Source organism: Herpailurus yagouaroundi, unplaced genomic scaffold (genome assembly GCF_014898765.1).
Source record: "Herpailurus yagouaroundi ecotype Mexico unplaced genomic scaffold, PumYag 194, whole genome shotgun sequence".
NCBI lineage: Eukaryota > Metazoa > Chordata > Mammalia > Carnivora > Felidae > Herpailurus > Herpailurus yagouaroundi.
Window position 1 is genome coordinate 9,312,408 of NW_024412425.1, and position 27,582 is coordinate 9,339,989.

At 54.2% G+C, this 27,582-nt stretch overlaps 1 protein-coding gene across 1 annotated transcript; it reads right to left on the minus strand.

Moving 5' to 3' along the window:
• Window positions 1-383: 383 nt before the first annotated feature.
• VSTM2B (V-set and transmembrane domain containing 2B) lies at window positions 384-27,582 on the minus strand. Its single transcript, XM_040445600.1, has 6 exons — window positions 27,335-27,582; window positions 26,317-26,939; window positions 25,578-25,762; window positions 24,631-24,660; window positions 22,794-23,274; window positions 384-554 (listed from the first exon to the last, which is right to left on the minus strand). The coding sequence occupies exons 2-6, from the start codon at window positions 26,396-26,398 to the stop codon at window positions 466-468; spliced, it is 867 nt and encodes a 288-aa protein (XP_040301534.1). The 5' UTR covers window positions 26,399-26,939; window positions 27,335-27,582; the 3' UTR covers window positions 384-465.

Consider the following 27,582-nt stretch of genomic DNA (forward strand, 5'->3'; position numbering starts at 1 on the left):
AAATGTCTCAAAAGAAATAATTTACTTTAATAAAAAAAAGGAAAGCCCCTAAAGAAAAAAAGTAAATAAAAAAATCCCTAAACACAATAATCTACTAAAAATATTTTGCTTTGTCAGAAAGGCTTTGACCCAACATTTTTACATAGTATCCTAAAGATAACTGCTCAACAGTTCGTGCAAAATGAACACTTGGAGGAAAAGTTTAGAAAAGAAAAATACATTGAAGTAGAGAACTCACTGATCCCATGCATACCGCATGGTCCAAATTCCATCTTATTTGGAAACTAGATGCATTATTTTAGGTGTTCTACATTTGTGTAACTTCCCCAAAAATATGATTTATTTTCCACATGGACTTGGTCATGCTTCTCAGTCTCTCTGTGTCCATCTGGTGACGCGAGCCTCACGCCGGGTCCGGGCAGGCCGTGTGGGCGGGCTGAGGTGCGGGGGGGATGGCTGTGTGTGTCAGTGCCCCACCAGCAGGCGAAGGAGCTTATGCAGAGCCAGCAGGAGCAGGGACAAGAGAGGGTCTGTGGCGGAGCTACGGCCAGTGCCTGCAGGGGGTGAGAAAATGGGCACGGTCAATGCCGGATTCACGAGAACCTAGCGGCCACGGGCAAACCCGGGAGAATGAGACGTCCTCCAACTTGGACGTCTTGACCTCGGTACTCAGCTGGTGCCTAGTGGCACTTCTGCACAACGATGAAGCATTTTGCTGTTTGTTATTTACAGACTACACGTTTTAGGAGCCTTCTGTGGTCAGACACCAGGTACCCCTGGCCTAAAGCCGTGTGTGCTAGATCGTAATTGCAGTTCTAAAGTCCCAGTTGTTATTTGAGCTGAATAAGAAGACAATATGCCAACCACCACCCCCCTACTCTCCCCAGAACTATATTGGAAAGTGCCTTCCGCATCAAAGGCCCAGCTTCCCCTCTCCTCCAAGGGTACTCCATGATTGCACACAACTCCAAACCTTCCAACCCCCGCCTGAACCACACAGCTTAGTATTCACGGATGCCGTCTTAGGCATCCTGATGTTTCTGTGAGTCTTGTTTTCATGCCCTGTTGGTCTAGCCTACCTTAGGGTCAAAGTGGGGAACTCAGAAATCATTGGTTGGTGGAGGTGAGGGGCTCCTGGTTCCTAGGTTCCTGGAGGAGTGACCCTTGCACTGTTCTAGTGAGGTCACTTCCATTTGCTTGACTTGGGCCCCTGGCCCACCACTGGAACTGTAACGTGTGCCTTCATCCTGCCTCCCCTGGGCTGCCTGCCTGGTGTCTTGCCCATCTGTCACTGGGGTCTGCGTCTAGTGGAAGACCTTCGGTGCAACTGGAGGAAAGCCTACCCATGAATCACAGGCTTTTCCCTGGAAGGTGGGATGCTCCAGGGGTCCTGAGAGGAGCCAGGGAAGAAGTGCTACCCAAACCGTGGGGATGACGTCACTGTCACTGCCACCCTGCTTAGGGTCAGACTGCATTAATGTAAACAGTTTCTAGCCCTACCCTGCTCACTTGTACCATCTGGAGGCCTCTCTCCTCCCTTCACTTCAGCCAGCCAGCTGGGCTGGAGCTCTGTGCCTGGATGGAGAGAGGCAGGAGGCCCTTCCCTGTGACAAGCAGATGGTACAGAGGCTGTGGACGCCTCTGCTTATCTGCCCACGGGAGCTGCAGCCAGGCAGGCCGGGTTTCTGGCTTTCCTGACCAGGCTGGGCCTGAACCCATGACATTCCCCTCTCTCTAGTTGGAAGAGCCATTAATCTTCTATCTAAGGTGTTTCCCCCAATCCCAAATCCATCTTGTTCTGGCAATAACTGTGTCCTGGGCCTTAGTGTCCCTTTGTGAAAGGAGGGGGTAGGATAATGATCCAGGGGCCATTCCTGCTGGAGACTCCGAGATTCTATGTGCCCATTTTGGGAAACACAGGCTGGGTTCAAACATCTGAATGAAAAGGGGGTGGGAGCTGTCTGCAGTGCACATCTCGCCCACCATTACTTGTTTCCATGCATGGTCTGAGACCCCGTGGAGAAGCACAAGGACAGGACAAATCCAGGTGTGCTAATCTTCCTCTTCAGACACTAATTTTTTACACAGTTGTCCCTCCTGGCCCTGCTTGCAGCCTGGCAGGAACTGACATTCTGCCCCTTGCCATCCATCTGTGGAAAGGACCAGGGTGTGGTCGTCACTCCCAAGACTCGGGTCCTCCTCCTCTGCTGCTTTCACTGCTACACATCACTGGGAAGAATGAGGGTGGACGTGGTGACGGGTGTGTTGATGGATGGCCAGGTGCCTGGGCTCAGGTGCACGGAAACCAGCAGTGCTGCTGGCAGAACGCTGCCTCCTGGCCACACAGGGCTTGTGTGCCCAGACTGGGCCCATTGGCCTCCAGATCTCCTGGCTCAGAACTTCACGCTCCTGCAAACCCAACATGCAGGCAGGTGCAGACAGGATAGAAACAGCCACACGAGGCCCTGGAAAGCAGATGTCCATGTGCAGTAAAACACAGAGCCGCAAGACACACGGGGGCAGGACGAATGGCAATTGGGCTCTCGAGCTGGACAAGGGAAGTGTTGCCTGTGGAACTGGGGACAGAGGAGATGTGAGGAGACATTTTAATTTGCCTCCAGAGACTGCTGACTGGCCTTTCCCGCTGTCACAATATCACCTACTCACACTGAAAAGTTTTAAAATTGCACAAGACTTTCCAAAGACCCCGGGTTAAAACAAGCAGCCTGCCACTCTGTTTTGGGCCAGAGTGGGAGCAGCAGGGGCCAGGGGCTGAAGTGGTGGCTCCTGGAGACCAGAGCCTGTGGAGGGCAGACACCAGAGTCTGTGGTGTCTCTGCTGGTGGATGTCTGTGGGGGCTCAGCCAGGGTTTGGCTCCTGGGTGGCACCTCATCTACTCCCTGGCCCAGTGTCACCACAAAGGGGGCCAAGGGAGGTGGTCAGGGGCAGCAGGCTGGCACCTGGGAGAGAGGCATTCAAGCAAGCCAGCTGTGTGACCTGGGGGAACACCCTTTACCTCTCTGGGCATTGTGCCACCCACTCTATAGAATGGGGATGCGCATATGCATGGCTCTGTAAAATTAACACGTGCTTGGCATGTCTTTCCAGGTTGTGGTCCAGATCAAGCAAGATCACAGTGGTAGATTGCAAAAATGGCCACAATCTCCTTCCCCCCTCACCTCTTAGATCCCAGCATCCACACACCCTGTGATAGTGCGCCCCCCCCCCCCCCACCCCTCTGAGATGCTGGGCTTGGTCACATGACTTGCTTTGGCCAGTGAATATTATCAAATGTGAAGTAACAAAGCCTTAAAAAAGTGCTTGTCTAGGGGCGCCTGGGTGGCTTAGTCGGTGAGTGTCTGACTTCGCTCAGGTCATGATCTCACAGTTGGTGAGTTCAAGCCCTGCGATGGGCTCTGTGCTGACAGCTCGGAGCCTGGAGCCCGCTTCGGATTCTGTGTCTCCTTCTCTCTGCCCCTTCCCCGCTTATGCTCTGTCTCTCTCTGTCTCTCAGAAATGAATAAACGTTAAAAAAAATTTTTTTTTAAGTGCTTGTCCACTGAGGCTTGCCCTTCCTCTGTGCCTCTTGTAACCCACTGCCTATGAACAAGACTGGGCCAGCCTGCTGCAGGATAAAAGCCATGACACGTCCCAGCTGGGCTCCCTCTAGCCCAATCAGCCCTCAGCTGAAAGGGCAGCTGTCCACATGAGCAGGAATGAGCCCACAAGAGACTGGCAGAGGAGTTTCCCGACTGATCCACAGGATCATGAGCTAAATAAATGGTTCTCGTGTCATACCAAAGCCACCGAATTTGAGCGTCCTCTGTTACACAATTACGTAAACAGAGTCAGCTGCTCTGAAAATAGATACAATTGAGAAGGGTAACATAACTACTTCTCTGAAAAGCGTTGGAGAAAATATAATATGGGGGGTTGTCCTTCCCTCAAGAGGAATGTTTTCCAAGATCGACAACTGTTTAGGACATGGCTACCGGTCCCCCTTCACCGCCTCCAGCGTCTGCTGCCTCAGTCCCTGTCTTTGCTTTCCTGGAGTGAGGCAGGACTTCCCGCTATTGCCTGGGGCTCACCTGGACCCTCCAGGGCCAGGAGGATGCCTTTGGCTCAGCTGAGGTAGGAGCTCCTATCTTGGCCTCTGCAGTGTGGGGATGGCTCTGTTCCTATGAGGCTGCTGTGTCTGGATGCTAACAGTCTCTGTATCTATTTCCTCCCCTCCTAAGAGCACCAGAAATAGCACTGGAACACGCAGAAGTTTATTTGTCATGATTAAGCTGGAAAATCAGGCTGCTTGAAATCAGGCTGGAAAATCAGAGGTGAGGGAAGCCCTCTGATGGAATAGTGGCTGATTCATTCTTTGATTTAACAAGGATCATCATTTTGCTAATCATTCTTAAAGAAATCAAAGCTGCTTTGGCTCTGCGAATATTAGCTTTTATCATTGAAATGGTGAACAGGATAAGACACCTGCTGGAGCCATTTAAGAGGCTCCCAAAGAAAACAGTGGGGGCACTCAGCCCCCATGGGCACCACAAAGGCACCAGCCAAGCTGCTTCTGACTGGGAAATCCCACTTTTCCATTTACACGGCAATGGCAGAATGCCAAAAGCCCTGTCAGAGAACAACACAGAAGCTTTGAGGCCTGGTGATAAAAGTGAAGGAGGAGGTTTTGCTTGGGTCATCCTCTGGGACCCTTGCCTGCACTGGCTGAAGACTAAGCCCATGAGTCAGGTTCCTGGTGGGGCAGTGCCTGCAGGGGAAGCAGCTGCCCACTCCCACTCTGTCTCAGACTCCCACAGGCGTGGGTGCACTGAGGGGACCGCCCCCGCTCTGTGGGCATCAGGAGCATGGTGAGCCGCTCCCCAGCTGACCAGTGGAGACACTAGCCAGGGAAGCCACTGTCCTCCCTCCATGTGCCCTGCTTGTCCTTCCCAGGGTCACAGATGGTTCCCTGGCTTCGGGGGTGACGTCTGCCCTGCTGTGGTCTGTAGCCCTGTCATGCTGGCCGTGGGCAGGAGGGAGCTAGGGACCTGCTGACAATCTGCTTGCTGTACTGGAGGGGTTGCCTGGGTCAGAGCTTTGCAAACGGTGCCCCTCGGAGTCCAGGGTTGTTCAGGGGCTGTTTTTGTGTTTGTTTATGCTATAGCTTGAAAACTAAAATTTGGTTCAAGTTTGTAAAGTAAATAAAATTCAGATACATTGGAGGCTTAGCTCTACCTACAGAAACAGATCCTGGGCTAAGTTGGAGGTTCACTCTGGCCACAGCGTGATGCCTGGCCTTTCCCTGTCCAGCATCGCACTAGAACATTCAGAAGCTGACTACAGCAGCCAGAGAACTAGTCCAGTCTCTCTGGACAGAGCCATCCCACCAGTAAACATGGGTATCCTGACATAAGGACTGTGATGGGGATCTTGGGGACAGTCCCCTCCATGTCACACAGAGCAAGGCCACATGAATATTCTGCATTTCATGCTGTCACAACACATCTCTTAAACATAGGCTTCTAGGCTAGAAAAGGTAGGAAGTCAAGTGAGTGCCCTGGACAAGACCCCTGTCAAGGCCAATGCTCAGTGCTGGGCCTTTGCCCTTTTGCTCTGCCTCAAAGTGAGAGAAGACGGCTGGCCCCCAAGAGGCAGCAACCCTCATGGGCTGGCCTCGGACATGCGCTTAGACATGGGATGGAGGCCTGTCTGGACTGGCCCTCGCTCCCATTCCCATCAGTGCCCTGCCCATCCTGGACCCACAGCAGAGGGCCAGCCCCCAGTCGAAGGAGAGGACACCCTCTTAGAGCAACCCAGTGCCAGGGTGCAAGAGGCTCCTCTCTGGGTTTAGAGGGGTTTGTGGAGTCAAGCAGAGAGGGCATGTAGGAGTCACCCTGGCCATGGTGGAGATGCCCGTGATCTGGAAGCACCAGGCCAGAGCTGAGGGCAGGGTCGGGGGCACTTCTGGGGGCTGGCCTCTCCCTCTTCTTCACCCTACCCCCTTCTCCAGCCCTGCCTCACTGGCTACAAATCACCATCTCCTGCAGAGCCCAGGGGCAACAGCAAGGAAAAGGGGAGGAAAGGAAAATGGCCACCGGAGGCTCAGTCTTGTCTGCAGAGGGCTCTGACTTGGCACACACAGTTTCAAACTTTGCAAATTGGGGCGCTTGGGTGGCTCGATCGGTTAAGCGTCGGACTTCGGCTCAGATCATGATCTCATGGGCTCAGATCTCCCTTCATGGGCTCAAGCCCCGCATTGGGCTCTGTGCTGACAGCTTGGAGCCTGGAGCCTGCTTTGGATTCTGTGTCTTCATCTCTTTCTGCCCCTCCCCTGCTCATGCTCTATCTCTCTCTTTCAAAAATAATAGACATTAAAATTTTTTTAAAATAAAAATTATGAATTATAGGGGCACCTGGGTGGCTCAGTGGGTTAAGTGTCCAACTCTTGATTTCAGCTCAGGTCATGATCTCACGGTTTGTGAGTTTGATCCCCGCATCAGGCTCTGTGCTGACAGTGTGGAGCCTGCTTGGGATTCTCTCTCTCCCTATCTTTCTGCCCCTACCCTCTTGCTCTCTCTCTCAAAATAAATAAACAAAAACTTAAAAAAATTATAAATTATAATCCAACATGTGAAACTCAGAGACTTTTACCTGAAAGCACAGATTCAGGTAACCCTGGGCACGGTTTCCTCCAAGGCACATGACCAGTAGCGGGCTCCTCTTCCGGCAGGAATCTGCTGCTCCTTGCTTGCTCCTGACCCCCAAATGGACCCAGGGTGGCTGCTAGTTCCCTTCTTGGCCCTCAAACAGTTGGGGCTTCCTTTGTCCAGCCAGTCTCATTCCTCTCCACCACACTGCCTGGCGCTCGGCGGGGCCTGAGTTTGCAGCCTCTGAGCCTCTGCTGTAGCATCCAGGAGGCCTGGCCAGGGTCCCGTCTTGGTTCGTACAGCACTGTGTGAAGCTGGCTCTCCCTGCTCTGACGCTCCTGGCTTCCCCATGGCCGCTGCACCCACTCCCCGTGGCTCTCTACCTCCCCTGGATGCCGTGGTGAGCAGGCCGGGCAGCCCGGCCACAGCTGAGTGGGAAGATGCCGCCTTGCAAGGAGGCTGCTTCCCTTGTTGACGTTTTAATTAAAGCCTCTTCATGGATATTTATTCAAAGGGAGTCAGCAAGGAATAACCGGGCACTAACAGAATTGGACAGAATTAATTTCTGCCATAAAATTAATGTGTGCTGGTAACTAGGGCAAAAATTAGGCGCAACCAGTGCCGTTGGGCTTTAAAGGAAACAGAGACGTTTGGAAGGAGAGCTGAGTGTGGATGAAGAGATGTAGGAGAGCAGATGGGACGTGGGTCCCTTGGTCCCGTGTTGATCTACCCTGCTGGCCTGGCGTGCCCAGGTCCTGGGTTCGAACACAAGCTGTCCTCCGGTAGCCTCAGTGTCCAGGCAGTGGGGGGAGCCTAGGCACTCTCTGGGGCGAAGGGGGGCAGAGGCAGGTGTGGGACACTCATTTTAGCCTTGCTTGCTGTGCTTTCTCTTCCTTGCCATGGCCCGAGTGACCTCCTAAAGCATCTTCTTGTCTCCACAACACCCACTGCTCACCCCCCTCCTTCAGACACACCCAAGAACTCTCCCTGAGGTGCATAACCTCGATGCGGCCCCTCTACCCACAGGAGAAAGAACCTCCGGCTCACTGCCACAGCTAGGACTTCTCTGTGACACTCCCAAACAACCTCACCTTTGCTGTGCCCGGCCAGCTGACCTGCACTCCAGTCCACTGTTCCTGGTGAGTGCCTACAGCAGACTCTGGGCTCACCTGCAGAACCTCCTTGTCCTTTGTCTAGTTCTGACCTCTGCCTCAAGACTGGAACAAGCACTACCTCCTCCAGGAAGCCCTCCCTGAGCACCTAGGCACAGAGGGCTTGGGACAAATATCTGTGCTGTTCATGTGGCCCTTTGTCTTCTCCCCTTCTCCCCCCACTCCCATAAATGCCTTTCTTACAACATGTCCTACCCCTCCACCTTTCTGGAAGCCCAAGCACCAGAGGGCTGGCCTCAGACCTCCTCCTCTCCTCTGCCCCCAGCAAGCAGCACCACCCCCAGCAGGGAATGGATCTGATGCTGGAGCAGATGACCAGCAGTGGGGAATGCATGGCAGGGGGCAGACCCAGCCAGGCTCAAGCAGATAGAGGTGATCAGCTTCAGGATGACTACAGCAAAGCTGGCTAGCTCTTGTTCAGACAGGCACTGTCACAGGTATATTACATCAAATACAATCCTCATAACCGTAGGAATCACTCTTTTATTCCTACTCTACAGGTGAGGAAACTGAGGTCCAGAGATGTGAAGCAAAGTACTCAAGGCCTAGGGTTGCCAGAGAAAATACAGGACACCAGTTCAATTTGAATTTCAGGTAAACCATGGATAATTTTAAGTACATGTATATCTCAAATACTGCACGGGTCCTACTTAATAACCTAAAATGCTACCTCTTGTTTATCTGAAATGCAAATTGAACTGGGGGTCCTATATTTTTATTTGCTAAACCTGGCCCTACCAAGGCCACACTAAGAGAAATGGCAGAGCCCGGACTTGCACTCAGACAGTGTGGCTGCTGTCCACACACCTACCCACCACATACGCCACCTCTCGGGACCAAAGAGCCGGACCCTTTCCCCGATGCCTCGGCTTGACCCCAGCCCTAGGCTGCTTCCAAGGGAGACCTCAGGGGGGATGAGATGTTTTTCTGTATTTTAACCTTCGTAATAGCTTTTTAATGCAGCCAATTTTGTTGTGAACGCCTTTCCAGCTTCTATTTCTTTTGAAATTAGATCTTGCCTCAAATGATCCTTTAATGGTGTCACTTAATGAAAATGGTAAACAGGTCTTTCTGTGTGGTCAGGAGGCTGGCATTGGTAGGGCTAGGGGTAGCCCAGACCACAGTAAGCATCAGGGTTCTCCCCATGCAGGGGTGGTGGGGGGCCTCTCTCAGTGCTGGGTCCAGGTCTCAGGGGGATCCCCCACTGCCCATCCAGATTCTCTGAGCTCTGAGCCTGCAGGATGCTAACAGGCACATGATTCTGGGTTCTCAGTGCCGAGAAAATTCTCTCCCTTCACCCTCTCAGTGGATTTAGGAGGTAGAAGCCACTCCCCTCTCACAGGCGAGACCAAGAGAGGTTAAGTGGCTTCCCTAAAGTTGCACAGCTAGTAGGCAGTACAGATACAGGAGTTAATCTGCAGTGACTCCCTGGTACCTGTGAATCAAACCTAGATTCCTTAGCCTGCTCGAGGCTCTTCCTGACCCCAACCCAGGGTCATTTCTGCCTCCCCTGCTTCCACGATGCTTCAGATGCCCCCAGCCCCAGTACACTGGGGTGCTGCATGGAAGCCACTCATGCTGTCCACTTCACTAGTCAGCCCTATCCTGTCTCCTCTGGCTGCCCACAGCCAACCCACCCTTCCCTGCCAGCCCAGCCCAGAGCCACTTACAAGGTGGCTTCCAAAACAGTTCTCACTCTGCACTTCTCTGCCCTGGCCCACCTTTGCTGGTCCTTTTACCCTCCCTTCACATCAGCTCTCTCCTGACAGGGCCGCGTTTTTGACCCACATCCACGAGCTCTAAACAGACAGGTCCCTACCCAGAAAGAGGCCACAGTGCCCTTTGCAAACACAAAAACACGTCACGTGCAAACACACGATGGCCCCCAATCCCCCAGGGGCTCCATCCCAGGTTGAAGACCTAACTCCTGGCCCCACCCCAGACCACCTTGCAACTTCACCCCTCCCTTACAGCCCCACCATCATCCGTGCTGCTCACCCCGTGTCACCTGTCTGCCTCCTCTGCACCCCCAGGCCTCCCTCAGACACTGCATCCCCCAGACTCCAGCTGGAGGCTCCCTGCATCCTATGGGCTTTACAGCAAGTTCTGATCCTTCCCAGCTGTGTTTGGTGGCCACGGAAGGTCTACCTTTTGACTCCTCTCTCCCACCACCCTGTGCGTGTCCCACACATAAAATATTTGTCAAATGAATGAATGGGAGTCCTTCTTAGGTGTCCCCAGCTAGCCTAAGCAGCCACAACGCACCAGACATCCACCAGATGCTTCATGCTTGGAATCTCATTTTTCATCTTCAAATACAAGCTGGTGCTGGGGGGCCCATCGCTATCACCCTGATCTGACCTTTCAACTGTCCGAGACTGTGTGCACACATCTCTTTGTCCAACTTTTCCTCAAACTAGTTTCACCATTTCACATTCATTTTCCCTGTATTCCAATTTCTTCATTTAAAAATTTCTGTTCTATTAGGTCACATGCAGCTTTGAAAGCCACTTCAAATTCTTTTCTTAGAAGGTGGCATACTCACACACACACACACACACACACACACATAAACATATTTGTATACTCTATATAATTTATATACTTACATATTACATATATATATATATATATATATATATATATATATATATTTGGACTATATCAGTTGCTTTCAAATCTTCTAAAGCAGTAGAACCCCCATTTTAAGCTAATTGCTGCATGGAAGCCTGATATCTCAAACCATTAGAAAAACAGAACAGCTCTGTTTGAAGCTGGGGGTAGGGCTGGGGCTCAGGGTTCCAAGGAACACTGTTTGGGAACCATTCACCAGAGGCTCACGTCTGAAACTCACAGACCTGTGGATGCTGGGGTACTAGTGTGCCCATTACACAGATAGGGAATGGGCTTCAAATGAGTGGACCCTGCCCCTTTTTGGGGGCATCCTGGCCTTTTTAAATCCCTCATGTCCCCTCCATAGCCTTCATGTCCCTTGACACAGAGTCTGCCTCACATCCCCTGGCTCACGCAAATGTTGGGCACTCACTCAATGCTGGTTCAGTGAAGGCTGTTCAGTGTGTGGGTCCTTGCCTCAGCCTTCTCACCCTGCTCCATGGAGGTGGGCCTGGCCAAGATGAGGAGGAGTGACAGACAGGAGCCCTGAGGGCCAGGGAGGAAGGCCTGGAGGCCCCTGAGTCTGGCACGGCTGGGACACAATAGCAATCCTTTCCTCTAGGCTCTGCCTCCATGGTGCCTAGATATTTCTTTCTGTTTCATGCTGAGGACTTTTCTTTAGAACACAATTTAACTGAAAAGGTTAACACATTTTAATTGCCCAGGGATAGTGCTCTGAAAATTCTAGAACATGTGCTCATTAAATAAAATTAGCACAGAGGAGCTGCCCAGGATATGTCATGCATTAAAATATGACTCTGTAGACTAGCATGCATTATGAATTATTGCCTTGTGTATTTTTTGTTACATTAGTCTTTAATGCGAATACAGTTATTCATCTGCCCACCTGGAGATTTGATTTTTTAGATGCTTGAAAAAATGTATCCACGTTAACTTTTACATGGACAATATTCAGCAAGTCTTGGTCAGGCTGCATTCACCAGAGTAATCAGAGTTCAGCATATGGAAAGGCCCCTGCTCATGTCCTTCACTGGGAGTGATGCTGGTGCCTTGTAAAGGCTGAGGTGTTGGGGGAGCTGGAGCAGGCTGGGGACTAGTTGTGTCTACTCACCCCACCCATCTTACTATGGTCTGGGGACTGCAGAGAGAAGCAAGGGCTGGCATGGAATTCTGGGCCTAGTCAGTTTGTGCCATGCCACCACCTGGGACCTTTCTCCCTGTGGCCTCTATCCTAGAAGATATGGACTGAGTATGCACTGTAACATGTGGGGAATGCCAACGCTGGGCATGTCTGCAGCCCCAAGCCCATTCATCCTGCAATACCCAACTTGTCTCCCACATGGGCCCATCTTCCCATTCCTGTTTCAACCACGTATCCACTCTTCCTTCCATCCCCCCACTCACCCATTCACTCACCCATTCACATTCTTCCTTCCACCCATCCACACCTCATTCACCCTTCCATCTACCCATCCACCCACTCATCCACCTACCCATCCATCCATCCATCCACCCACTGATCCCTCCATCCACACCTCCACTCATCCACCCATCCTTCCATCCTTCCATCGACCCACCCATCCACTCATCCATCCATCCATCCATCCACCCACCCACCCACCCACCTATCCATTCATCCATCCACTGATCCCTCCATCCACCCACACCTCCACTCATCCTTACATCCAATCTTACATCCGGTCATCCTTCCATCCACCCACCCAAACCTCCACTCATCCTTCCATCCATCCATATTTCCACTCATCCTTCTATCCATCTCATCTACTCATTCTTCTATCCATTCTCACATCCATAAATCCTTCCATCCATTCATCTGCATGTCCACGTGTCCTTCCCTCCATCCACCCATCCAGATGTTCACTCATCCTTTCTTCCACTCATCCCCTACACTCTCATCCATCCATTCACATCTTTCCCTTAACTCAGACACCAGCTACTTGTTTATCTACCTATCCACCTATCTATCCAAACAGGTAGTCCAAAACCTGTCATCTCTTAGCAGGATCACTGCCTCTACAGTGGTTTCTTCACATCCACTCTGTCCCCACTTCTCTAATCTTCACACTGCAGCCAGAATATCAGTTCCAAAAACATCATGCCTCGCCACCCACTTGTTCCCCATGCTGTTGCCTTAGGACAAAGCCAAAGCTCCCATCTCTATCATAAGGCCTTATGGAGTTTGAGCTCTGAACTACTCTTTACTTAAATTTCCCAACCCTCTTGCACTGTTGGTGGGAATGCAAACTGGTGCAGCCACTCTGGAAAACAGTGTGGAGGTTTCTCAAAAAAATTAAAAATAGATCTACCCTATGACCCAGCAATAGCACTGCTAGGAATTTACCCAAGGGATTCAGGAGTGCTGATGCATAGGGGCACTTGTACCCCAATGTTTATAGCAGCACTCTCAACAATAGCCAAATTATGGAAAGAGCCTAAATGTCCATCAACTGATGAATGGATAAAGATGTGGTTTATATATACAATGGAATACTACTTGACAATGAGAAAGAATGAAATATGGCCTTTTGCAGCAACGTGGATGGAACTGGAGAGTGTTATGCTAAGTGAAATAAGTCAGGCAGAGAAAGACAGATACCATATGTTTTCACTCTTATGTGGATCCTGAGAAACCCAGCAGAAGACCAGGGGGGAGGGGAAGGGAGAAAAAAAGTTACAGAGAGGGAAGGAGGTAAACCATAAGAGACTCTTAAATACTGAGATTAAACTGAGGGTCAATGGGGGGTTGGGGGGGGGGAAAGTGGGTGATGGGCATTGAGAAGGGCACCTGTTGGGATGAGTACTGGGTGTTGTATGGAAACCAAGTTGACAATAAATTTCATATAAAAAATAAAATCTTGCTTAAGGCATTAAAAAATAAATTTCCCTCTGTTCCTTTTCTTGCTTTGCTGCCCCAACCATAGTAACTTTTTGTCAGGCCTTTGTACTCCCCTGCTCCCTCCTGCCACAGGATCTTTGCACATGCCACCCCCTCTTCCCGGAAGGCTCTACCCACTCCCTTTACACTCTCTCTTTACTCTTAACCATCTTTCAGATTATGGCTCAAGTGTCACTCCCTCAAGGACCCTCCCCTGACTGAGTCAAGTCCCCCTATTCTTAGCTCCTTAGAGACCCATGGGTCTCTCCTTTAGAGTAACCAGCCATGGGTATAAATTTCCACTTGCCATGTGACTATTTGATCAATGTCTGTTTCTCCTTCTATCAGACTCTGAGGACCTTGTAGGTCTTATTCACATTGTGTCTTCCATGCCTAGTTCCTGCACATAAAAGATGCCCAATTTGACATTTGTTGAATGAATGAATGAATGAACTAGTGCCAGGCCCAATGAACATGGAGTAGGGAGGATACAGATATGAGAAGGAACTGGGCCTGTCTCCCCGGGGCATCAGTCTGGATGGGGTAATCAGCTAGGCATTGACTCCATGACAGGGAAGGAAATGTTGGGGGCCCTGAGACAGCAGTGGAGCCCTTCTGGGTACTCAGGGTGGATGAGACCCCTTTGGCTGCAGGGTCAGCAAAGCCTTCCTCCCTTCTGTGAAGTGATCTCCACTGGTGCCACCTTTTCTGAGTCCTTCTTGTGCCCCAGCTAAGCCCTGAATTCATTCTCAGAGCACTTCTTGCTTATTCTGACTGCCATGGTGAGACTGTGAGCTTCTTCCTGAGGTGGGGGCTGAGTCTACCTAATGCCCTGGGAAGACCCCTGCCCCTTGGCTCTGGCCATACCAGATATAGTTGGCCAAGAACCCCCACCCTAGCTCAGAATGAGCCATGACATGATGTCAGCTCTCCCTCCCCCGGGTTTATTAAAGATCCTTCATCTGGGCCAAGTGGCATTTGTATGAGAATCAATTGTAATAAAAGTTGCTATAAGGGGACTAATGTTGCAGCTGGGCTTTCCTGGCTTAAGGAAAACTGACATCCTCCTGAGGAGAGCTGATGGCAGGGGGCCAGGGATCAGCAGAGTGAGGGGCTCTCTGTCTCTGGCGACAGCCAGTAAGAGTGAGTGGGCCTCCTTTCTGGTGAGCCTGTGTAGGCTCTCTGTGCTGGTGGGAGGCAGGCTCACGTGGGGCAGGCCAGGAGCGGTCCTGGTCTTCAGGCCCTGCAAGCAGCCTGCTATGCTCCCAGCACCTCCTTCTGGTGGTCTTTGTCCTACCTTCTCCTCACTGATCCTTGAGTACCCCTTTGTTGGCAGGCAGCAGGCACTGTGAGCCACCGGGAGGGCATTTGGGTAGGGCGTGAATAGGAAAAACAAATGCAAGCACTCGCATGGAAGAGCCCGGGCATGCCCAAGCCTATGACAGTGGCCCCAATCCCCATCACTTCATAGGCCCATCCCTGTGAGGCACTGGGCTTGCCCACAAAATCTCCTCTACCTCTACTGGTAAGAGTCCCAGTGAGGAGGACATGGGGCACCTCCTCTCCAGCCCAGGCCTGCTTTGGAGGCTCTTTGGCTAGTTGACTGCCACTGAGGGGGTTGTTCCTTCTGTTTCCTTCTCCTGTGGAGAGGCTCTCGTCCTGTGCTGCAAACACCAGCCTCTCCCCAGAACTTGGCTTTTTAGCCACTAAAGGGCCCCCCTCTTCCCATCACAATGGCCTCCCTGCTGCCAACAACCTATAGAACAGTGAAGCAAGACCAGGCATAACACAGGTGCACAGTGAGGCCTACAGGCAGGTGTGCAAATGTGGTGGTGTAACTTCGGGGCTGGACGTGAGAAGCCATGATGAACCTGTCCTTGCTCACCAAGGAGCTCCGAACTCATGGAAAATAGCCACAGCCAGGCAAGGACGAGGACGTGGCATCCTCCCCATTTCCTACCCTCCCCCTTCGAAGTGGCACAGAGAGAGAAGGACAAAAATAGCAACCTGCTGAGCCATTTGCAATCTGAAGGCACTCTCTGTTCTTTTTAAAAAATTTTTTTTCAACGTTTATTTATTTTGGGGACAGAGAAAGACAGAGCATGAACGGGGGAGGGGCAGAGAGAGAGGGAGACACAGAATCGGAAACAGGCTCCAGGCTCTGAGCCATCAGCCTAGAGCCCAACGTGGGGCTCGAACTCACGGACCGCGAGATCGTGACCTGGCTGAAGTCGGACGCTTAACCGACTGCGCCACCCAGGCACCCCGGCACTCTCTGTTCTGAAGCTAGCTCATCAGCTTCCTTCCATCACCTTTAGCTCCATGATGCTCACAGAATGTGCAGAGGGAGAAATGTCTCAGAGTGAGGTCTCAGATAGGAGCACCATGAAATGATCCTGGACAGTCAATTCCATTCTTGCAAATAATGCAGAGAACAAGAACCAACATCTATTGAGCATTTTCTAGGTGCTAGGTCTCCTGAAGCTCAACTCTTTCTGTGGATTATCTCCTCTGATGCTGTCACTTGTTCTCTGTTATGGGTATGGGTGCCATCCAGATGAGAACAGATACAGAAATCACATGTGGGGTGCATGGATCAGGATTTGAATGCAAGTGGTTGGACTCATGCAGAGAATGGAAGCACGGACTTACAAAGGTTAAGAAGGATAAGGCACATACTTTGATATCTGGGCTGTCAGAGCTCTATAGGGCCCAGAAGTAGGGAGAATGTTATGTCACCCAACCCTGGCTTAATTATGAACCAGCTAGCTGAACAATGAGGGGCATTTGAAATGTCAGGAGGAAGAAAGAAATGTCTGGAAAAGGTGGTGAGGATAACTTCCTCCTGAATTGTTCTCAACCTCTTTCGGGTTTATGCTTTGTCTCTTCCACCATAAGCTGTCTCTTAGGTTGCTCCTGAGAGAACTGACCTCACCCAGGCCCCTCCCCCTGGGCTCATCCCTTAATGGGCCCTGGGTGTCCAGCAGGTGCACTCAGGAGGTGCTCTGTGTACAGGTGGCCTCCACAGACACCAGTGGTCTGTTCCCCATGGCAGCCCTTCCGGCAAGGTGGTCACTTCTGAGCTGGACAGAACAGAGCCCCCAGGGGTAGCTAAGTGTGGGTGTATTATAAGTGGGGAGAAAGCTTTTGTAATGTCCACTTTGGCTCTATTTTGTATAGACAGTGCTCCCCCCTCCCCTCAACATTCCACTTGAACCATAAACACCAGAAGCCAGTCCAAAGTAGCTTTGATGTTTCAGCCCAGGGGGGTGGTAATGCAGAACAGAGCAACCAATAATTTCTAGAAACAGCCTCCCCTGGGATTGCTAACACAGGACGTCACAAGACCTGCATCTCAAGGGCCATCTCATAGAGGGTACAGGTCTCACCGGCTACTGAGGGGCTGCTGCTGAGCCCCTCCAGCGGCCACTTCCATGACTCACTGCACAATAGCAGCTAGCCTGAGCCCAGAGCAGGACAAATTGGATAAGTTATCTTAGTATTTATAGTACACCTTCCCCAAGAGCACCAAAGCCACTGACAAGCAGGTTAATTTCCCCAGAAGCCCCACCCCAGGGAAGGAGGTTTGTCACCCTTTAAGAACAGGTAGGGATCAGCAGTTACAGGGGCTGGGCCTGTTTGCTGGTCGTCTTAAACTTTCCTGCAGCCCTTACATAAGACAAAGGGAAGCTTCTCACGCTTCGGGTATGAGTTTCTGAGAGATGCCTGGTGATAGCAAAGCATGGGGGAATAGAAAAGATAATACTTTTTTTTCTCCTGTGCTGCAAAGATGTGCTAAAACCAAGCTGCTTTCTCCCATAAAGCTCAGGGGTTTAGACCACAGCCAAGCCCTTGCCTTGGTCCACATGGGGCAGAACTAATCAATATCGTATTACAAAAGCACTTGACCTCATTTATCCCCACAGATGCTTGGGGAATCCTTAATATTCAGAGCTTTAAAAGTGTGCGCCTGGCGTATTTAATGAGAAGCTCCGTGGTGGGTTTGGCTCCCAGTGACATTTAGAAAGGCCGGCTCTCGGCTTTTCTCATGGGGGCTGCCACCCCAGCTGGGGAAAGGGTCTGGGCCCTGGGGACGGACTGTGAGATGAAGTGAGGCAGGAGGAGTTATGGAGAATGGCAAAAAGGAGGGAAACCTGTGATATGTGCGTGTGGCACATAATCAGTGCTCAGTAAAAGGTAAGTATTATTTATCACCATTAAATCCACAGTGTAGCCATTTTATCCTCAATTTGGGGTCTCTCTTCTGAGGAGAGAATGGCCATGCAGTGAGCTGGCTAACGACTGGACAAATGCCATTCCATTTGGTGTGACTTTCTCTATTTGTGTGGTACAGGACAGGGAGGGAGGTGAGGCCTCCAGAAGCTTCTGCAGGGCTGACCTAAGCAGGAGGACAAAGCCCCAGGTGCCCCTTCAAGTCAGAAATCGCACACTGTCTACAGGAAGCCTCCTCTGATTGCCTTAGCTGGAGTAGGGCTAGCCCCTCCTGGGACTCCCAGTGACACAGACAGCTTTGTCCTGGACATACATGGGCTCCCTTGCCACTCTTGAGCTGGGCCCATGGCTGGCCTTGCCAGTTCCCACTCATGGCAATCACATGACAGGCTGATGAGGGAGAGGACGCCATGCAGCCAATAATCACACACATTTGCTGCTGTCAGGGATGATGCAGGCATCTCTCACCAGCTGTGAGGCTCAGCCATTTTCTTTATGAAATCCTTTAATTTTCTCTTTCAGGATGCCCAGGGAGCCTCTCCCTCTCTTCTCTGGGACAAATTGTGCCAGATTTATTTTCTCTTTAATTATGATCCTCGTGTCACATCGGAGCTTGAGGGAAGAGTGGATTGTTTATTTAAGCCAATTGTTTTTGGGTCCTCATGGGTCCAGGGACATGGGAACACTGGGTGACTGCCGCCTGGCCCTGCTGGCCTAGTTGGAGACTTTCCCAGCTCCGTGGAGATTGTCCCAGGTCATGCCGGCACCATTTCCGCCAGCTTTGTCAGCCACGGGGGCATAGGTTGAGAGTGAATGCCTTCACCTTGTCCACAGCCCCTTTCAGTCATGGTTTACGGTTGCCATGGAGACACCCAAGGATGCTCCTCTTGATGGCTCCCAGCAGTAAGAGCCTCTTTAAAGCCAGCACACCCATGGCCTTGGCTGTCTTTCTCTCATTAGGAAATGAAATATTGAGAGCCAGTTCTCCGTGTGGGCACCAGGCAGGAGTTTGCCACATCAGCCGGTTCTCTGTAGGGGCCAGGGCACCTCTTCCTGGAGCTGGAGCCTTGAGGCTAATTAGACGTTCACATGCCACAAGATCTGAGCCCCAGGTCCTTGCAGAGGGGATCCTCTTGCCAACATGCAAGCCATTCAGTTGCTAACTGTATTCTTCTGAGGCCACACTTAGCTTCACTGTGGTGCCTTTCCGGATTAGAAGGGTTTGTCTGGAAGGTACTCTGTTTTGTTTTCTCTCTTTCTCTCTCCCTCTCTTTTTTTCTAGAAATGGCAATCAGCAACAAAGTGTTCATATAAAATAGGTCAGTGTTCAGATTAATCAGGAGCCAGATTTATGAGAACGTGGCTAGGAAGGGGCCTGGTCTCCTGTGCCAGCTCTGCTGTGCTAATCCAGCCCATGTTATTTTTAAGCACAAATATCAAAACGTCTCTTGACAAATGAGACGTGAAATGAATGAGTTTTTGCACATAAACTTTTAGTACAAATATGTATTTGGCTGTGTTGGGTGCAAGTGGGGCACAGGAAGGGTTTCCTGGCCTGGCTGTGCAGAAGCTGAAGGGTGAGGGATTCAGGTCAGTACCCAACCCCCCGACCCCACCCCTTCTCTGGCATCAGCAAAGTAGCTTGCTTGAATAACAGAGTACCACAGTACTGTCTGGGACTTCTTCTGACTTTCTTCCAGGAGTAATCACTTAACCGGTGACTGTCTGGGGAGGTGGATTGGGACCACCACTGAGGCTGCCATTCTGAAACAGCCAGAGTGACCACTTGACCCGGCCTGGGATGACCTTTGGGTTTGTCTTGGAGCTAGGGTGGAACCTATCTTCCGCTCTCTGAGAGTCAGCTTATTCCCTCTGTTCCTCCCCCCCCCCCCCCAATCCACCTTTCTCCACTCTGCTCTGAGCCTCTGGGCACTGGTCCGTATAGGCTGCATCAGCCAGCACCCTTGCCTCTGCTCTTAGGGGGGTTTGGCCAGTAGGAGGCCCTGACGGGAACTGGAGGGCAGGAGGAAGTTGAGGTCCTTGCTGGGCCATCGTACCAAGGCCACAGCTCCTGTCAGGCAGGTCACTCCATCTGGCGTGCCCCTCTGGGTTATACTAATCACTCCCGCTTTGCCATTAGAGGTGCTAATGGCTCCCACTGCCACTAGCCCTGGGGACTGGCACTCACCCTTCTCTGGCTGTCCTAACCCTGTCCACACCTTCAAACACTACTCTTATCGCCTCTCCCCCATAACCCTGTTTGAATGTGCCATTTGCTTAGCCAAGCACCCTGACTGATAGACTCTGTCAACAGTCTATCACCTTGCTTGTGAACCAGGTGGCAGTGGTCGTGCCTGGTCCCCTGCCCTCTAGGCTGCTAAGAACTGAGCAGGGAAGGCCAAGCCTGAGGTCACTGTCTCAAGCTCCCTCTCCAGCTCATGCTGCTGGCAGCTCTGGGTGATTGGCTGGCCTGCTGCACCCCAGGGAGGCTCAGCAGGACTACACACAGCTCAACAACACAGCCTTGCAGAAAGGTTATTAATGCCTGCCACCAAAAGATAGTCTTCAGACTTTGCCCCATCGACAGCCCCAGCTTGGGTGGCTTCGGGTGGTGGGCAGGATGGGACATTTAAGACAGCATGGGTCCCTCCTTGGGATCAAGGTAATTCAGGTATGTTTGTGGGTTAGAAGTCAGCTAACCCATTTCTCCATGCGCATATCTCCAGAGGTGCCCACTGCACTGCGACTCTCCCAAGACCTTCACCTGGAGACAGGAAGATGTAGGCTTTCTGGTCTTTTGGCAGAAGGCCCACCTTCTGGCCTTCTGAATGGGAGTTGGAAAGAAACCTGGGGTTCTTTCTGAGATGTGTCTACGTGGTTCCTGGCCTATTCAGGAGCTGGCAACAGTTTTGGGGTGACAGAGACCTTAGGGGCCACCATACCCCCATCCTGGTGGCACTTCCCTGCCAGGACCTGATGGGAGCCCTCCCTGCCCTGATGGGAGCCCAGCTGGCTGTGCTTTTTGGAGGGAAATGCACACTACAAGCCACTCCATGGGAGGGCAGAGGAACCCCAGCCTGGGCTGCTGCCCTGATCTGTGTGGGCATTAAAATACTGCCCTGTGACTGGCAGATGCCCAAGGCCCCACCTGCTGGGAGGTCCTGGACACTGTGCCATCAGAACTGAACTGATGTGAGGACCCCCAGATCTCCCAGAAAGAAGGGTACTTACTATCTGTGCCACCCTCCACAGACAGATTCCCTGTTGGGATGAGTTGCCCTAGAGCCCCCTTGTGGCCAGCACAGAGACTGAATATTTGACTAGCAATGCAGAGCATAGTGGGATCAGCCTTGGTTCTGCTCAAGGTGTCAAGGTTCTGGCCAGGCGGAAAGGGAGATTCAAGCAGGAATGAGCTCATAGCCTTGGTCTCATTAACACCTTTTGTGAGCACTACCAAGTTTATTCTCAAAGATCTCTTTCTTTTTTTTTTTTTTTAATTTTTTTTTCAACGTTTTTATTTATTTTTGGGACAGAGAGAGACAGAGCATGAACGGGGAGGGGCAGAGAGAGAGGGAGACACAGAATCGGAAACAGGCTCCAGGCTCTGAGCCATCAACCCAGAGCCTGACGCGGGGCTCGAACTCACGGACCGCGAGATCGTGACCTGGCTGAAGTCGGACGCCTAACCGACTGCACCACCCAGGCGCCCCTCAAAGATCTCTTTCATATAATACTTCCTTGACCAAAGCCTTGACCAAAGTCTCTGTTGGATCTGCTGGGCATTCAAGGCCCTCAGCAGCTTGGCCTCCAACTGCCAACCACTCAGCCTTATCTCCCCCATCCCCTCCTCTCTGGCCAGAGCAGGTAATTACCAAGGTGATGACAACAAACATTTACATAGAAATCTCCATACTGAGCTCCCTCTGAGATCAGGGAATACCATTCTATTTTACAGATGAAGAAATATGTTCAGACATGTTAAGCCACTTGCTTAAGTCATACAGCTAGTAAGCCGTGGAAGCACAACTCACATCTGGGCTTCTGCCTTCCAAATCCTTTGCTTTGCCACTCCACTCATGGTCTGTAGAACATCCCATAAGAGTGCAGCAGAGGTGCTTTTTTTTTTTTTTTTTTAATCATGCAACTAAGCCAATCGCAAGTCAATTAACTACTTTTCCAGCACACCTACTGTGTGCTAAACAGAGATGGCTAAGTCCCCCCAGGATTTATGCTCTCCTTCTACCCAGAAGAGAGGAGGTCAAAAACAGCTCCTAAGCTAACCTTGCATCTATGGGGCACCAAGTGGCTTAGTTCTGGCCAAAAGGTGAGGGTGAAGGTAATATATACCACTTCTAGTCCTGGGCCTTAAAAACCTGCCTTGCCAGTCTCTACAGCAGCTTTTCCCTGAGAGAATTAACCCCTACCAAAGTGATTTCAGTGGCTATTTTCTCAATCTTCCAAGAATTATACACACTCTGCCCCAGAGCTGCCTGCCCTGGCAGTCAGCATGTTTTCCTGCTCTCTGACTCCCCTCTGCCTGCCCACCTTCCATCTCCCCCAGCCCTTTTGGCTCCCTAGGAAAGCAGGCCTTAACATGTGGGTGCTCTCTTAGCAATGACAAAGCTCTATCCTTACTTCCTCATCCCCCAAGAGGGCCCAAAGGGGACTATTTATAGCACAGCCTGTGCCTAGGACCATTCTGGACTTAACCAAAGAGAGCAGAGGCTACTCAGCCAGGCCCAACCACACAGCCTTGGACAAATTCTGTCTGTTCTATCAGTCAATCAGCATCCAGACGCACATTGCCTGAGTGGTAACCACCTCCTTCCACTCTGGATGCTAGCGCCCCACCCTCTAGACTCTAAGGACCCCAGGAGAAAAAGGTCCAGTTCTCCAAACTCATCATGAGAGGGGTCCTCACACTGGAGCCGCTTGCCTACTCTTACCCAGAATTTGGGGGAAGGCCGCCCCTCCCCCCTTCGTAAATACAAGTCTTGAAAGCTTCTAAGCAACCAGCAATAAACAGGAAACAACAAGAAGAGAACCCAAGGGAGGCTGCAGAAAACTTGCCCCAGGCGCACGCACCCACGTGAACTACCACCACTAGGCAAACCCAAGTGCCAGAGCAGGGCTGCCTCTCTGGCCAGAGCCACTCAGGACCCTGTCCCCGCAGCCCCCGTTCGAGCGCGCCCCCCTCTCTGCACACGCTCTTACCTGAGCCGTGCCTCTGGCGCAGAAGGACCGCCTGGCCCAGTGGCGGTGACGCTGACGAAGCAGCGGCCGCAGCCGCGACAGTGGTGGCGGCTGCGTGGGCCGCGGAGGCAGCGGCCGCCTCTGGGACTCCGGGACCTGGGGCAGCAGGAGGACTCCCCGGAGGCGGGCTTTTGTCGCCGTGGCCAGGGTCGGAGGTGGCTCGGCCTGCGGCGCCGGTGGCACCCAAGTTGTTGGAGTTGGCAGCGCTGGCGGGGCCGTGACGACGCGGACCGCTGCTCTGAATGTGGGACACGGCCTCGGCGGCCTGCATGTTGGGCGGCGCGAAGCGCGAGAGCACGCGCAGCAGCGCCTGGGCCTTGTGCTCCTGCGTGTCGTCGTCGCTGTAGTCGGACACGCGGCATTCGTACACGCCCTCGTCCTGCCGCCGCACGGCCGACAACCGCAGCCTGTGCGAGATGTCATTGCCCTGGACGCGCACGGTCTGCAAGACAGCAGGGGCTGGGGTCAGAAGGCCGGGATGGACAGGTCCGCGACGCGCTCTCCCTGCCGGCGAAGTGCACCTGCGCCCAGCTCTGCCATTGCGCCCCCATGCCACAGCACCCCAACACCTCTGGACGCAGGTTTGCCTGTCGCGACCCGGTTTTCCTTTCATTCCGTGGCTCCCCAGTGGCCTGGGGCTCCCAGTCCTGATTGGATCTTGGATGGCCCTACCCATTGCATCGTGTCCCCATCATCTTAACCGAATTCATCACGTTGCATCCTCCTGCCAAACTATGCTTCTGACCTTCAGAGCTGCAGAACCTACCCGTCCTTCCTCCCTCCTGCATCTTGGAGAAGTCTCAGGCTCGGCCTCCTGTGGCTAACCACCCTCTTTGCTGCACGGCCTTAAGCCCAGCCCTCCACATCTACTCACACCAACATTCCTTTACTCTGGATTTCGGAGGGCCTGGGTAGTGCCGGAAGGACAGCCACTCTGCTCTCAGACTACACATAAACACTTGGCGGGGTCCCCACCCCTCCAGCCCTTTACAGCTAACCCTCCGCCCTCCCAAGGAGGCGACGCTGAGGTTGCTGTTGGGTCCCCAGAGCTTTGCTACTTCGCAGTCTGCTTTTCAGCGCGGCAGCCTGAAGCTCCCGACCAAGCTCTCCTCCTCCGCGTCCTGGAGGAGACGTGGGCAAGCAACCGCTCTGGGGCCCTCACCTCGGAACCGAGAGCTCTATGAGGCCCTGGTGGTCTCCAGGCCCCGATACTTCCATGCTCCAGCTGGGGAAGCATAGACGCATCTCCTCCCGAGCCCCACGACCCCAGCGCCTCTCAGCGCCGCCAACCCCCGCCCCACACCTTCTTCCACAACGAGCCCACTGCGCCGGGCACGGGACCCGGACCCCAGGCAGAGGAGAGGGCTGCGGCAGAAGGCGCCACCTGGGCGCCGGGTGTGTGTATGTGTGTGGAGGAGGGGTGGGCCCACAGTCGGAGCACAGGTCGCTGCTAGCGCAAGGAGCAGCGCGCTCCAGTTGCTGGGAGACATGCCAGCAGAACAGAGGGAAGCGGATGAGCAGGGGCCTGAACGCGCCGGCCGGCTGAAGGAGTTTTACAGGTGAGCGCCGAACGGAGAAAGGAGATTCAGGCCTGGGACCCTTGATTTACACAAAAGCGAACCCGATTCCGCTAGCGGCGACAGATGGCCCCCCGACCTGCCAAGCAGCCGACTGTGCAGGGCTGCGAGTAAGGCCCTACACCGCGGCGGCCGCTGAGCCTTTCTAAAAGGGAGGAAGATGTGGGGCGCGAAGCGGCCAGAAGGGGTCTCCCGCGGCCCGCGCTGGGCTCCACACTTACGCTGATTTTAGTTGCATCCTTATTTGTTACCTAAAATGCAAAGAGGGAGAGAGACACATTAGGCTCTCGGCCTTCAGGCTCCGGGGAACTCAGATACGCCTCCGGCAAGGGGACTCTCTGCGGGCGGGCTAGGATTCGAAACCGCTCGGGAAGTGGCCGGGGCTGAGGGCACGAAGGACATCAGGATCTCCTGGAGTTTTACCCTGAAGGAAGCATGGTGCCTGACCTAGGAGGGGCTGCCCTAGCACACCTGCCGGCCAAAGAGGAAAGGCTGGATTGCCAGCAGGGTGGGAAGAAAGGCTCATCACCCTCCCTGGAGCATCCTCATTCCCTGCAGTGTTTCCCTAAACCCCGTGGAAAGCTGGATGGAGGGGCCGGTGTATCCGGACGGGACGCAGAGGGAGACGTGAGCAGTAACTCTGGGTGGGACCTTGGGTAGAGGGCAGCTGTGTGTATGTGTGTTGTGTGTTCGAGTGTACGTAAGAGACTGGTTTGAGAGGCCTACTGACAGTGGGAGCCTTCCCTCCGATCCTGAGGTGCACTGCGGGCCTCTGGAACCCAGCCAAGAGGAGCTTAACTCCTTGGCCCTGTGCCCCGGGGACCTCGGAGTAGCAGAGGGCCGGGAAAGCCCGGCCCTACCAAGTGGTCTTCCTTCAGGACCCAGCACCCATCTGACTCCGGTGCCCGCAGCCAGCAAGCAAGAGCAGTCGAACTGGATGAGGTGTCGCTTTTTAGCGGCAGGCTGCAGTTCGGGAGGTTTTAAGGGAAAGGAGAAGGATTACCAGGATTTGTGGGTAACGATTGCTGCTGTTGAAGATGCCGTGGGGATGGGGTAGGTGGGAGACGGGCTGCTCCACCAGTGCGCGCCCTGCCTTTTCTGCCAGGATTACCCCAGCCGCCCCGGCCTGAGCCGAGAGAGCGCCGGCGCCGCGTGGGCGGCGGGTTACCTTGCTCCGGGCGCCGGGCACGCTGAGCGCCAGCTCGTGCAGCAGCTCCCGGGGCGGCTCCTTGAGGTACCACCACTGAATCTCCAGCGAATACGAGGTGGCTCCGCTAGCCCGGAACGCGCAGGGCATTTCGATGTCGTCTCCCTCCCGTACTGTCACATCTTTGGGGACTTCGGTAAATGTAGCTGGGGGCGGGGGAAGAGAGAGGCGTGACCAGCTGTGGGGCGGGGGCCTGGGGCAACCCTAAGCGAGACGGTGCGTCCCCGGCTCGCCGGCCTTGTGCTTGCCACCCCCAAGCCACAAGCGTGGCCCAGGCGTTAGCAAAGTTCGGTCGAGCGGCTGCCGGGCCCTAGCAGAGACCAGCTACCGCTGCAGGCTGCTTCCCTCAGGATCCGGCGGGGCAGCAGGGGCGGCTTACGCTTCTACCCGGCGCCCAGCCGCACTGCCGGAGCCAGGCTGGGGCGCGCCGACTCCCGCTCCCCGCGAGCCGCCTCTCCGCAGCCCGAGCACGGGTCCGGCTCCGAATGACCCCGGCTCGAGCGCCGCAGCTGCGGCGACCCTTCGCTGCTCTCCTCCCCCTGCCCCTCTGGGCCCGGGCTGAACACCGGGATTGTTGGAGACCGTGAAGCCGTCCCCTTCTCTTCTTCCTCCTGCTCCTTGGCGACCGGGACAGGCTGGCTCTGGCGGCCCCAGCAAGGATCCCCTGAGCCCCCCGCGGCAGCAAAGTTCCCGCGCTCACCGTCGGCCACGAAGAGCAGCAGGGCGTGCAGCAGCAGCGGCGGCAGGTATCCGAGGGCGCCGAGCCGGTTCCGCTGTTCCATCTCCCGCGGGGGGCGCGGCGGCGGCGGGGGCCCGGGCGCGGAGAGGCGGCGGTGGTGGCAGCGTGGGCTCGGATCCGGCTCCAGCTCGGGCTAGGACGCCTCCGAGCCTGCCATGGCCCCGCGCGGCGCCCCCTCCCCCGGCCGCCGGCGGCCGCCAATCAGCCCAGCTCCCTCGCCGGCTTGCCCGGCGCGGCTCCGGCGGGGGGCGCTGCGCGGGGGGCTCAGGACGCGAGGTCCCGCCGGGAGGCTACTGGTGATCGGTCCGTGCCTCCTTCTATCCCGCTGTCCACAGGACGATGGGGAACCGCAATTCAGTCTCTGCCCGGCGGGCCGGACAGAGGCTGGGCCGCCCCGGGACCCATCCCTTGCCAAGGGAGTGCGCGCCTCAGAGCTGCGAGCTTCTGCTTCCCAGTCTCCTTATGGTTTGGCTCCCGACTGCCACCTCCTCTGGCTCCCGCCGAGCTCTCCCGCCGCCGCCCCCGCTGGTCCCTCCGCGGCTCTTTCCGCAAGGCGAGTGGGCGCTCAGCCGCGGCGCGCAGACCTGGCGTCCGACCCAGTGCAGCGCGGGGAGAGCGGGTCCGGCGTGGCGGACCCAGAGCCGAAGAGAGGCGGGGAGAGGGGGAAGGGAAAGGGAAAGGGAGGAGGCGGTCAGTGGCTAGGCGCGGAGCCGCCTCCACCGCTGCATCACCCCCGCCCTTCGCTCCCCTTCCACAGCCGGCACCGCCCCCGCCCCAGAGCGCCCCCCGCTCCAGGGGGTCGCTTGGAGGGCCCACAGTCTCTGTGGTTGGAGCGCAGCCCCGCCCAGCACCCGCTTTGGCTGGGGGTCCTCCCACCCAAACTCTCCCTGGCTTCTTCCCAATCTCCCTCTCCCGAGACGGCCGCTTATCCTGCGTGCCCCGCGGCCCTCTCCGCAGACCCCCGCCCTCAACTGCTTACCCCAGTTTGGGCAAAGAGCTGCACCGCTCTTTGTCCCAGGCCCAGGCCATGGCTGGTGGGTGGGCGCCAGGGGCCGGGGAGAAGGGCGGAGCGCTGTGCTGGGCTGGGGACGAGGCCGGGTGACGGAGGCGACGCCGGGAGTCTGCAGTGTGCGAGCGAGAAGTGAGCGCAGAGCGCCCGGCGAGCAGGTGCCTGTGGCGCGGAGAGCGCACGAGCAAGCCAGCGAGCAGCGGCCGTGAGTGACGGCA

Coding starts and splice junctions, on each gene's coding strand:
- VSTM2B (XM_040445600.1), bottom strand. CDS start 26,398: ATGGAACAGCGGAACCGGCTCGGCGCCCTCGGATACCTGCCGCCGCTG. Junction 25,763..26,316: donor GCTGCTCTTCGTGGCCGACG/GTGAGCGCGGGA, acceptor CCCCGCCCCCAG/CTACATTTACCGAAGTCCCC. Junction 23,275..24,630: donor AGGATGCAACTAAAATCAGC/GTAAGTGTGGAG, acceptor GCTGTCTTGCAG/ACCGTGCGCGTCCAGGGCAA.